An 11,011-nucleotide genomic window follows, 5' to 3' on the forward strand; every position below is an offset into this window, starting at 1 on the left:
TAATTTACACGGTAAATGCACTACCTTTAAACTCTTTACGTTATTATATAATTTGAAAATAGAAATCAAATTAGATTACTATTTAAAATTTCAATGATACAAAATAACAAGTATCTTAGAAAATATTTCCCAAATGGACAATAGCGTACCACTATAAGCCAATTTGGCAGTTTAGTAAATTAAAATTTTAAAAATGAAAATGGAAAAAAAATGTTAGTTTCACGTAAATAATTTTGATAATTGTGTTTAATGAGTCAAATTAAATTTTTTTAACTATTTATATGACATAGCAGTATAAAATTAATTTATATTAAAAATGATTAGAATTAAATGGGATTAATTTGCCATACATAATTTTCTTTTTTGGCACTATCCATCAGTCACAAATCACTTTATAAAAGATTTGCTTAAAAGTGAAACATTTTCAATAATCCAACATGATAATTGAGTAGTCCATATTCATAAAATCAAATACACAAAATTATTCCCTTCCTTAATGCACTTTATAGAAAAAAATAATCGAATTAAATGTTTATTAAAAATAGTTAGAGATTAAAATGGATACAAAATATACCAAAATCTCAAAAATGCATTAACCTGTCAATTCATTTGTCCTTACATAAATACAGAAACACTTTTCAGATTATCATTACAGACTGAGTGTGTGCTGATTCACCTTCTTCTCTCTCGTTCCAAACTCTATCCTCCTTAATTTCTTCAAACACCAATCCCAGGATGTTGCAGCTTTCTATTCAACGCGGTAATTGTACAATTCATTACGCACTAATCGTTTCTTTGATCGATCATTGCTTCGAATTATGATTCTGATTAAGAAAGTTTTGATTTTTTTTTTTGTTATTTGTGTTTCAGCAAAGTTGAAGTTTCTCATGCCTGGGATCTCTGTTTTGGGAAATTCTCATTTTTCAACAGCGGCTCATTCATCTTCCAGTAACCGCAATGCTCCGGTAAGTTCAACAAGTTGGAAGGGTTTTTCTATCTTTTAGATTACTATTAGTTATTGAGGTGTTAGTTATACTATATGCTTTAGATCATTATTCTATTTTATGTTATCGAAATTTTCGGAGTGGAAATTGACAATTACATTATTCAATTATGCTAATTCAAGGTGCCTTTGTTGTTAGTGAGTTTTTGTTAATATTCTTTTGATTGTGTTCTATCAGAGGGTTCCGAATCTTATTGGGGGAAAGTTTCTTGACTCAAAAGCATCGAATTTCATCGATGTTATAAACCCGGTAGGTTTTAGTTTTCCTTATAGACTGAGTTTACAGAGTTTACAGTTGTGTGTATTTGTGTTTGTTTGTAGTTTTGAGAAATGTAGACTTCTAATGTTTCTGAAATTCGATCATAGGCAACACAAGAAGTTGTTTCACAAATTCCGTTGACTACGGATGAAGAGTTTAAAGCTGCTGTATCTGCTGCAAAGAAGGCATTTCCAGCATGGCGTAACACTCCGGTTACGACACGTCAACGTGTTATGTTGAAACTCCAGGAGCTCATACGCAGAGATATGGTGAGTATCTTTCAACATTCTAGAAGACATGGTGCATTCTTTTGGAATATTGACACCCCTTCTGCCTTTTTATTTGTTTTAGGATAAACTTGCTCTTAATGTGACCACTGAACAAGGAAAGACGCTCAAGGATGCACAAGGAGATGTATTTCGTGGCTTAGGTTGGTCTTTATCATAAGTTGCTTGTTAACATTTTGTAGCAACATCATAATTATTGCGTACTTTTAATTTATATCATTTAGAGGTGGTTGAACATGCTTGTGGAATGGGAACTCTACAAATGGGAGAGTATGTTTCAAATGTATCACACGGGGTCGACACATATAGCGTTAGAGAACCAATTGGTGTTTGTGCTGGAATTTGTCCTTTCAACTTTCCTGCCATGATTCCTCTTTGGGTAAGATGTCTTCTATCTTTTGGCTATTGGATTGATACATTGGCTTTCAGTAATTTGGTTCACCTTTATTTCTTATTTGCTTTCATCTCATCCATATCATCCACCATGTATGAAATAATGAAACAGAAAAACTCTACTTTATATTTTATAGAATTATCTAGAAACAGTTATCGCGAAGAATTTTATATCACCCATCTCCATATGATGGTTAATTCTGTTATAAAAAACTCGAAATGTCTGTCATTTGCAGATGTTTCCTGTGGCTGTTGCATGTGGCAATACCTTTGTTCTAAAACCATCAGAGAAAGACCCAGGTGATGTTCGCATTCTATCAATATCCTTGAATCATCTTCTCAATTTGGAGCATATAGTGTAATACTATAATGGAAAAACTGACTCTATCATTCTTTGTCATTCGGAGCAAGCTTAAGGCATTTCAAATTGTATTGTAAATGCCATGAGTTAGAAATTTAATTAAACTGTTGCCTCTAATATAATCTCTTCTAAAGAAAGTGTTAGGGATTTTGAAAATTGCAGATTTTGAAAATTACATGCAGGACACTGAGCAAATTCCAATAAATAGTATTATTGACATTCATTTTTTTTTCATAACTTTGTTTCTTGTAGCCTTTCCCAACTTCTAAATTTCACTGTTGTTGGGTGTTATATCTTTACTCCAAAGCACTTAGAGGATGACACATGGTAGTAATCTGAATTTTGTTGTTTTCTTCCAGGTGCTTCTATGATGCTTGCAGAATTGGCATTGGAGGCCGGTTTGCCCGAGGGTGTCTTAAATGTTGTTCATGGAACTCATGTATGTCATCATCCCTTTTTTAACTAAACTTTTGTTGCTCATGCGTTTCTTTTGATACTCATTACTCACTAATCAGATATGCTCATTTTGCATTTGATGAGCTCATCGTATTTCAAGTTTAGTCTGAAAGTTGCATAAAATATTGTACCAAAGAATAATTGATACTATCATAAAATTGATTTCATTCATAAAACAGTTGTTCCATGACTGACGAGTTATTACTTTATGATATGTTTAGAATGAAATAATTGCGCTTTATTTTTCTTATGGATTGATCTTCTTAATTATAATTGGTGACAGGATGTTGTGAATGCCATTTGTGATGATGATGATATTAAAGCCATATCATTTGTTGGTTCTAATGTTGTAAGTGTTCTAATCATTGCTTCATTTTTCACTTCATTGACTTTATTGTTTCTCCTATTGTGACATGTTGTCAGAAAATTGAGTGATTTTTTTTCCGTTCAGTTGTACATAGATAGAAAGATGAATAAAAGAGGGAAAGTAATTTAAAATCTAAGAATTTGCAAACTATTATCCCCCTTTAAATTTTATTTTCTGCAAACACCTATTTGACGTTCTTATTTGTATTAAAGGCCGGAATGCACATATATTCAAGAGCAGCAGCTAAAGGAAAACGTGTTCAGGTAGTAGATGCAATTTGTTTCTCCTCCTCTTTGTGAAATATTCGTTAATGTTCATGTAGTAATATCAAGTATGGTTTGCAGTCTAACATGGGAGCCAAAAATCATGCAATTGTTATGCCAGATGCAAATGTCGATGCCACTGTAAATGCTTTAGTTGCTGCTGGTTTTGGAGCTGCTGGACAGAGGTGCATGGCTCTCAGCACAGTTGTTTTTGTGGGAGGCGCCAAACAATGGTATCATACTCCATTCATTTTTGACTCATTTGTGTTTGCATTTTTTATAATGTGGAGAGTTTTTGCATTTTCTGTATAATCACTAATGATGAATATTTTATCGTAGTTCCACTTTCATAAAAAAACTAAAAAGACTGCCTTGAAAAAACAGTGTTCGATATATAAAAATTGGACTACATTGTGTAGAAAAAGCCGCGTACAGTGTTTAAAAATTGGACTACCTTGTATAGGTTCATTGACTTCAACTTTCTTATCTTTTGACCTTGGAAATTTGATTTTGATTATGAACTTAATTTATTTAAATAAATGCATCCTCCGCATTATTTATGCAGGGAAACAAAAATCATAGAGCGTGCGAAAGCTCTTAAAGTAAATGCTGGAACTGAACCTGATGCAGATCTTGGTCCGGTTATCAGCAAACAGGTTAGTTTATGATTCCTCATTTACTTTTTTCCATGGTGCATCTTGACTAAAGTTTGAATAAGAAATCTCAAATGTGTCATTCAAGGGTTACTCCTGTGGCTATTGAATTCAATATCGTTTCCACACCATTTGTTGTATATATTACTATATTTTAGCTATTGAATCCAAAACATTCTTACTGGCTTCACAGGCAAAGGATCGAGTGCACTCATTAGTTCAATCTGGAGTTGAGAGTGGGGCTAAGCTGCTGCTTGATGGAAGAAATATAGTGGTAACTGTTATACCCTTAACTTCCCTTTTCAATGGTCTTATTAAGAGTTTTATTGTATATAATTTGATTCACTGGGTAAAAAAGCTGAACTTCTCAACTGAAAATTACCAGCAACATAAATTGAAACTTTGAATGCATATATCTCTTCTTAACCAACTCGTAAATTTGCAAAGTTCTCCCGCTAAATAGCACATGAAGTAAAAATGCCCAAATGCATTCAAATAAATGGCTTGGCATAAATTTTAAGGATTGCTTATCGATTTTATGTGCATGACAAATAGGTCCCAGGATATGAATCTGGCAATTTTGTTGGCCCAACCATCTTATCAAATATCACTACCAACATGGAGTGCTACAAGGTATTTTCTTTCAATCTCCAATCTCAAGTTTTCTACTAAAAGAATTCCTTCAGAATAGAGAGTTGAGGTTTAGATGTACATTAAACTTAACTGTGTTTATCATGGCAAATGCAGGAGGAGATTTTTGGCCCGGTTCTTCTTTTTATGGAGGTGTGTCTCTTTATTTCTTCCTTAGAATTTCATTATTTTATTCAAAAATACCAAAAATAAATTTTTTGGTTAAATATTTTCTGATTACATTGTTTTTCTATTTTGTTTTAATCTTCAGGCTGATAGCTTGGAAGAGGCCATTAACATTATCAACAAAAACAAGTACTAACTCACCATGCCGCCATTGTCATTGCCTTTTGTTAAACTGCTATATATTTGTTTCTAATTACTCTAACCTTTCTAACAGGTATGGAAATGGTGCTTCTATATTTACTACTTCCGGTGTCGCTGCAAGGAAATTTCAGACCGAGATTGAGGCCGGGCAGGTAAAATATACTACTTGGAAACACGTCAACAAATAATAATGCTTGTAAATTTCAACCAATATATGCATTAGGAGGTGTTATTTGTTAACCAACCACATTGCATTTTAACATGAATCTTGGACCAGGTTGGAGTCAATGTTCCTATTCCAGTTCCTTTGCCATTTTTCTCGTTTACTGGCAACAAGGCCTCATTTGCTGGCGATCTCAATTTCTACGGTAGAGTGATTCATTCAAAAATCTGACTCTTATGCAATAATTTATCACTTCCATTATTTTAGAGTTACATTTTTCTTATTATATAGGCTATAGTGTTTGATTTGAACTTGATATTATGCTTTGTTGAATTGCAGGCAAGGCAGGGGTTAACTTTTTTACACAAATCAAAACAATAACTCAGCAGTGGAAGGATTCAGTAGGTGGTAGCAAGATTAACATGGCAATGCCAACCTCTCAAAAATCTTGATTACCATAGTCATGTGTATAATTTTCTTTTCTGTTTTGGAATCTTTGTCCTCTTCAATAAAATGCCAAGCTTTGTACTCGTTATTTATTTTCTTTTCTTTCTTCTCATGCTTTTGATTCCCGAATTTTCTTTTCCATTAACATTATATCCATCCAGCATAAAGTGTCCAATAAATTGCTTCAGGTTTACCTTGAAAGCTGACCCAAAAGATAAATATACTTGAAAACTCAATGGTTGAAAACCCATTTAAACTCTTTCTAATAGGATTCTTAGAATGGGTTCTTAACTTTCAAATTTGTTTTTAGCTTCCACAGAATGTGAAAAAAAGAAAGAAATGATTTGACATGAGTAAATTTATTCTTGTGAAATGATTTGACAGGAGTAAATTTATTCTTGTTTTTAGAAATAACATTTTCTAAACTTACTTTTCAAATATTACTATTATAAACCAGAACTCAACTTCTAGTCTTTTTCTCGAAAATAAAATAAAAAATTATGTCAGTTTTATGAAAATTAGTTTCACTAAAATCTCAAAATGAAAGTACTTCCATTTAAGAAAGCTCTGCAACAATGTCAAGGAGGCTTCATACCCAAATTCCCCTTTTCAGCTTAATTTCATGCAATGCCAATGCCCCTAAGGTTATTTAAACTATCAACTTTGCTTTGCATGTTAGCCAAATGCTTCTTCCCATTTAAGTGAGAGACAATATTGTTCTCACAATGAAGGACAGCATTACAGACTCTACACATTAATTTGGAATTATGTATGCCAACAGGCTCAGACATGCTCTTTTGTAGTTTCTCCACCTTATTATCCAACACTACCTTCAGCACTTTGTTAACAATACCATCTCCATTCTTGACCTTGGAATTTAACACATTGTTAACACTCTTCTGTTTCACATCCTCTTCTTTGTTAACAATACCATCTCCATTCTTGACCTTGGAACTTAAAATATTGTTAACATTCTTCTGTTTCACCTCCTCTTTGGGCTGATAGATTTTCAGCTTCTGCAGAGCAGTTTGCCTCTTTGCTTTCAAAGCTGCTTCATAACTAGCCATGTGTTTCTTCCCTTTGAGGTGCGAAAACAAGGTTGCCTCGCTCGATGTTGTTACCAAACATAAAGCACAAGTCCACTCTTTCTGCACTTCCTTCAGAGTAGAAGAACTCTGAGGAATCTCTCCACCAGCTCTGGCACTCTCAGCTGTTCCTTTGGTTTCTACTACGGCTGATGATGATGCTTTTTGACTTGCCACAGGATTAGCATAGGTTCTCTAGCAACAACAGCAACGGCCACAAAAATCATGAGCACATCGAGACAATTTATATATAGTAAAAATATACTTGTAAGCCTAAATATTTCACAATTGGCTTCCTTTGGAAGATTTCTTTTTGAGTGAATGAGACTAATTCTACAGTGCACAATTTTGTTTTCTGCAACTGAATCATTAAGTTCCACCCACCATATATCACTTGATCCAATTGTGGAACTTATATTGATCTAACTATAGAAACAAACTTGTGCATGGTACAACACTTAATTTACTTATGCACAATGGAACTAGCTTATGAATGAATCCTTACTTGCTTGGTTGCAGGAATTTCTTTTTTTCCTTTGATGTCTTTGTGTTCTGTTTGGAGTCTTTGATCGCTATTTGTCTGCACAAGAAACTCCTTCATTAAGTACTCTAAATGTCACCATGTGACTGAGACGTGTAGATTGACTCATACAAGAACTAGTAACAAGAATTATAATAATTTCACAATACTTAAATATCAAAATATGACCTTTACCATTTGTTTATTATCCGTAGCTAAGATTTCATTTTTCACTTCTGCGTCCTTTTGCTTCTGAAGAGTAGGTTGCTTCTTTGCTATTAAAGCTTCAGCTGCAGCCCTGTGTCTCCTTCCACTGAGGTGGGAATTCAAGGTTATCTCACTCGATGTTGTTACCAAACATAAAGCACAAGTCCACTCTTTCTGCATTTCCTTCTGTATAGAAGAACTCTGAGGAACCTCTCCACCAGCTCTGTCACTCTCCGCAGTTCCTTTGGTTATCCCTGTGGCTGGTGAGGCACAACTCCACACTTTCTGCATTTCCTTCTGTGTAGAAGAACTCTGAGGAACCTCTCCACCAGCTCTACCACTCTCTACAGTTCCTTTGGTTACTCCTGTGGCTGATGATGTACTTTGACTTGGCCCAACTTTAGGCATGACGGGAATATCCTGCAACATTCAAATATTAACATGAGACTAAATACTTCATGCAAGGTGGCCCAATATAATTGGAAGAATACACAGTTCACACACTTCACACAGTTCAAAGACTGTCATATGAATGATATACAACCACTATAGCAGTCATTTAAAAGGAGTTTGTGGCAATATATTAATTGTAGATAAAAATGAAGAAACGCCTCAAATAAAAGTACAATTAGTCTAAAACGCTGTAACATCAACAAACCAACAAAAATCATGGTCACATCCACACATTTATATGCACTTGTAAGACTAAACCTTTCACAAATGACATCTTAGAAAGCCTCCAGTATAAAAAATAACTGTGCTTGGGATATTTCTGTTAGGAGTGAATACGAGTGAAGTCTTACTTGCTTGGCATCAGGAGTTTCTCTTACTTGCTTGGTAGCAGGAGTTTCTCTTTTCTCAATAGCCTCCATATCTTTGAAGTCTAGGTGCTCAATTTGGAGCCTTTCTCCATTTGTCTGCACAAGGTCAAACCCCCTCATTAAGTTTTCTAAATGTCACCGCGAGATCGAGACAGGAAGAATTGACTTATACAAGAACACGTAACAAAAACTATAATAATATGTCACAACTAACTTAACATCAAAACTTTACCTTTAGCATTTCTTTATTATCAGTAGATATGATTTCATTTGTCACTTCTGCATCAAGCCTAGGTATTGTGTTCTACAATATGATGAAAAAAGAAGAAGAAGAATTAGCTAAAATTTTCAATTCTATGCAGATATAGAGACATATCACATACACATACACATACATGCTATTTACCTTGCTAGCAATGAGTTTCTCTAAGGCTTGAGTTCCATTTTCTTTCACATATCTCTCAGCATGCATTAAAAACTCATCTTTCTCCACAAAACACTTCCTCCAATAGTTACTAAACCTCCACACGACTATTTGTAATTTCATGGGGCGAATAACGTTATTATAAACATAAGAAGCTCGTCCAAAGTCCGGTATGGTGAGCAAGAATATGATCATTAGCTTAATGTACAGCCAGACCCTCAACCTGATATGAAACACGGGAACGAAGTAGTTAAAACTTCCATGAATTTGTTTACAAAAATCAAAAGGGAATTATTTGCCATTTATTTACATTGAGAGTAGAATTTACCATGGTAGAAGGTTGATAAAAGCATACTCAAAGAGATAAATAAATGAAAGAAGTATCCAATATGAGATCAAATTCTTAGTTTCTGCATAAGAATCAGTTTCGATTGCTTGTATGGAAGCACACCTATCCAAAAACCATAATCACAAAAAGATCAAAAAAATGTGAAACAGTAAACTAAACGTTTTGGGCACAAGAAAAACCTAGAATAATAACTTACAGAGGATACACCAGAGCAAGGAGAGGCCTAGAAAATATAAGGAAAAAACAAATGTAATGTTGATTAGCATAAATTGAAGCTAAAAATGCAAAAGTTCATGAGAAAAATGAGAAAGAAAAAGAAGGAATAATTTGCATACCATGCGAAATGATGAAGGAATTTGAAAGCTAGTTTAAGAAACCATGAAAAAGCCGTATGTAACATCATATCCGTAACTCAAAAAATCAAACTCAATTCAAGCTCTAAATGAGTAGAGAAAGCAGATTGGAAGAAAAATAAAGGAAGGAGTAAAAGGAAAACCGAAAAAGCAGAGTAGTTTAGTTGGCAGGTGAAACATGGAGAAAGTGTGCAGACGAAGCAACTAGGAACCAAGTCCCGACAACATTAGTCTATGTCACACTTAAGTAAACTCAAACGTCTTGTTTTTTCTTCTTTATGTTGGATTATTACTATTGGATTAAAAAAATATATATAATCGATTAGTAAAGTTTGTTATTTTTAGAGCGTTTGTATTAGTAAAAAAATGTTACTACTAAACTAAAAATAATAATTAATCTTTTATAACAATTTTTTTCTTTCAAATTTTAATTATACCTAATATGATATTGAGGTTGAACTATAAATAAGAACTCGAATAATTTCGCTGGACTTTAAAGGGTAGTCCTTAAAAATCAACTAGAATCGAGTATATAAATGGTGGGCGAGATGTTAGCCTAGGGGCAGTAGTCGCCTAAAATACAACGAGAGGTCGCGTAATTGAATTAGGTTGCTCAAAGAAAATCACTTGTTAAGGTTTGAGTGTGCCACCCTTGATTTGTGCCACTTGTGACACATGGCTTGCGAGGTGTATGGGAAATAACAAACCCTAAAGAGTATTCTCCTCTCTATTACATGTTATGGATTAAGGGGTTTATAAAACTGCTCCTCGTCTCTCTGGCCCAAGGCCCAAGAAATCTCCTATATATTTCTCAATTCTAGAATGGAAAGAGATCACAAAATTTCCTAAAAACACACATAAGAGCTTTTCACAACCCTTATGTGGGGGAACTCTCTACATTGTTCAAACCTCCAAAACCTCAGATGGACCTACAAAAATAAGGATACCATATGTCGGTCGCCACAATCACCATCTTCGACATGGTAGCATAACGAGGCGCCACAACATCTCCCAACACAAACATACCAGTTTGCACAATATCAGAAGGGTTTTTTGGGATATAAAACGCGTGTTGATTGTCCTTGGAAGCTCAACAGATGTCTTGTTTGGAATGCATTTGAGAAAATTTGGCTAGATCGAGATGACATCCAGCTGTTTCGAGGTTCCCTAGTCGGGTTCTCTAGCGAGCACGTGCAGGTGAAAGGCCACATAACGCTCAAACAATGTTTGAACTGAACAAGAACACGAAGACAATTAAGGTCAAGTATCTTGTAGTAGAGGTCCATTCGCCATAAACCATCATCCCTGTAAGCTCGTCTTTAACCTGTTAGGGGCCTCCATGTCAACCTTGCATTTGACATGAAATATCTACTACCTAACAGGCAAGTTAGGGTAATTCACGAGGATCAAACAATTGTTACAGAATGCTACCAAAGCAGTCTAAAAAAGGGTAGGGATGGCCGCAACCATAATTCTACAACCAGACGAGCATGAGATGGACATTGCAAATTTATATCTCAAGATATAACTATAGAAGGAAAAACTAACTCCCATAAAGGATCTAAAGGAGGCCCAAATTGGTCCATGAGATTTTCTAGTCACTAAATTGGGTATCTCTTTATTTGAAGCAAAAGAAGAGGAAA

General features: G+C 34.5%; 2 protein-coding genes across 3 annotated transcripts; one reads left to right on the forward strand and one right to left on the reverse strand.

Moving 5' to 3' along the window:
• Positions 1 to 597: 597 nt before the first annotated feature.
• LOC131631379 (methylmalonate-semialdehyde dehydrogenase [acylating], mitochondrial-like) lies at positions 598 to 5,693 on the forward strand. Its single transcript, XM_058902173.1, has 19 exons — positions 598 to 760; positions 871 to 965; positions 1,182 to 1,253; positions 1,370 to 1,531; positions 1,614 to 1,692; positions 1,774 to 1,928; positions 2,179 to 2,242; positions 2,663 to 2,742; positions 3,043 to 3,108; positions 3,339 to 3,389; positions 3,471 to 3,622; positions 3,955 to 4,045; positions 4,236 to 4,316; positions 4,598 to 4,675; positions 4,790 to 4,825; positions 4,944 to 4,987; positions 5,073 to 5,151; positions 5,277 to 5,367; positions 5,502 to 5,693. Exons 1-19 carry the CDS (start codon positions 736 to 738, stop codon positions 5,612 to 5,614), a joined length of 1,614 nt encoding a protein of 537 aa, XP_058758156.1. The 5' UTR covers positions 598 to 735; the 3' UTR covers positions 5,615 to 5,693.
• A 377-nt stretch (positions 5,694 to 6,070) lies between these two features.
• LOC131631378 (uncharacterized) lies at positions 6,071 to 9,606 on the reverse strand. 2 transcript variants are annotated; one of them, XM_058902171.1, is made up of 9 exons: positions 9,351 to 9,606; positions 9,212 to 9,238; positions 8,995 to 9,117; positions 8,649 to 8,889; positions 8,475 to 8,546; positions 8,225 to 8,338; positions 7,404 to 7,841; positions 7,200 to 7,274; positions 6,071 to 6,889 (listed from the first exon to the last, which is right to left on the reverse strand). In XM_058902171.1, the coding sequence occupies exons 1-9, from the start codon at positions 9,416 to 9,418 to the stop codon at positions 6,230 to 6,232; spliced, it is 1,818 nt and encodes a 605-aa protein (XP_058758154.1). In that variant the 5' UTR covers positions 9,419 to 9,606; the 3' UTR covers positions 6,071 to 6,229. The 2 variants fall into 2 exon arrangements, with proteins under 2 accessions (XP_058758154.1, XP_058758155.1); XM_058902172.1 differs by having other exon boundaries at positions 6,074 to 6,889; positions 7,410 to 7,841; positions 9,351 to 9,605.
• Between the last annotated feature and the right edge of the window lie 1,405 nt (positions 9,607 to 11,011).

The sequence above is a fragment of the Vicia villosa genome, unplaced genomic scaffold (genome assembly GCF_029867415.1).
Source record: "Vicia villosa cultivar HV-30 ecotype Madison, WI unplaced genomic scaffold, Vvil1.0 ctg.000816F_1_1, whole genome shotgun sequence".
NCBI classification, from domain to species: domain Eukaryota; kingdom Viridiplantae; phylum Streptophyta; class Magnoliopsida; order Fabales; family Fabaceae; genus Vicia; species Vicia villosa.

Excerpts from the sequence above, each read along its gene's own strand:
- LOC131631379 (XM_058902173.1), top strand. The coding sequence starts at position 736 with ATGTTGCAGCTTTCTATTCAACGCG. Across the intron at positions 3,623-3,954 it reads GTGGGAGGCGCCAAACAATG|GGAAACAAAAATCATAGAGC; the intron begins GTATCATACTCC and ends TTATTTATGCAG. Across the intron at positions 4,988-5,072 it reads AACATTATCAACAAAAACAA|GTATGGAAATGGTGCTTCTA; the intron begins GTACTAACTCAC and ends CCTTTCTAACAG.
- LOC131631378 (XM_058902171.1), bottom strand. The coding sequence starts at position 9,418 with ATGATGTTACATACGGCTTTTTCATGGTTTCTTAAACTAGCTTTCAAA. Across the intron at positions 9,239-9,350 it reads TTCCTTCATCATTTCGCATG|GCCTCTCCTTGCTCTGGTGT; the intron begins GTATGCAAATTA and ends TATATTTTCTAG. Across the intron at positions 9,118-9,211 it reads CTTGCTCTGGTGTATCCTCT|GTGTGCTTCCATACAAGCAA; the intron begins GTAAGTTATTAT and ends GTTTTTGGATAG.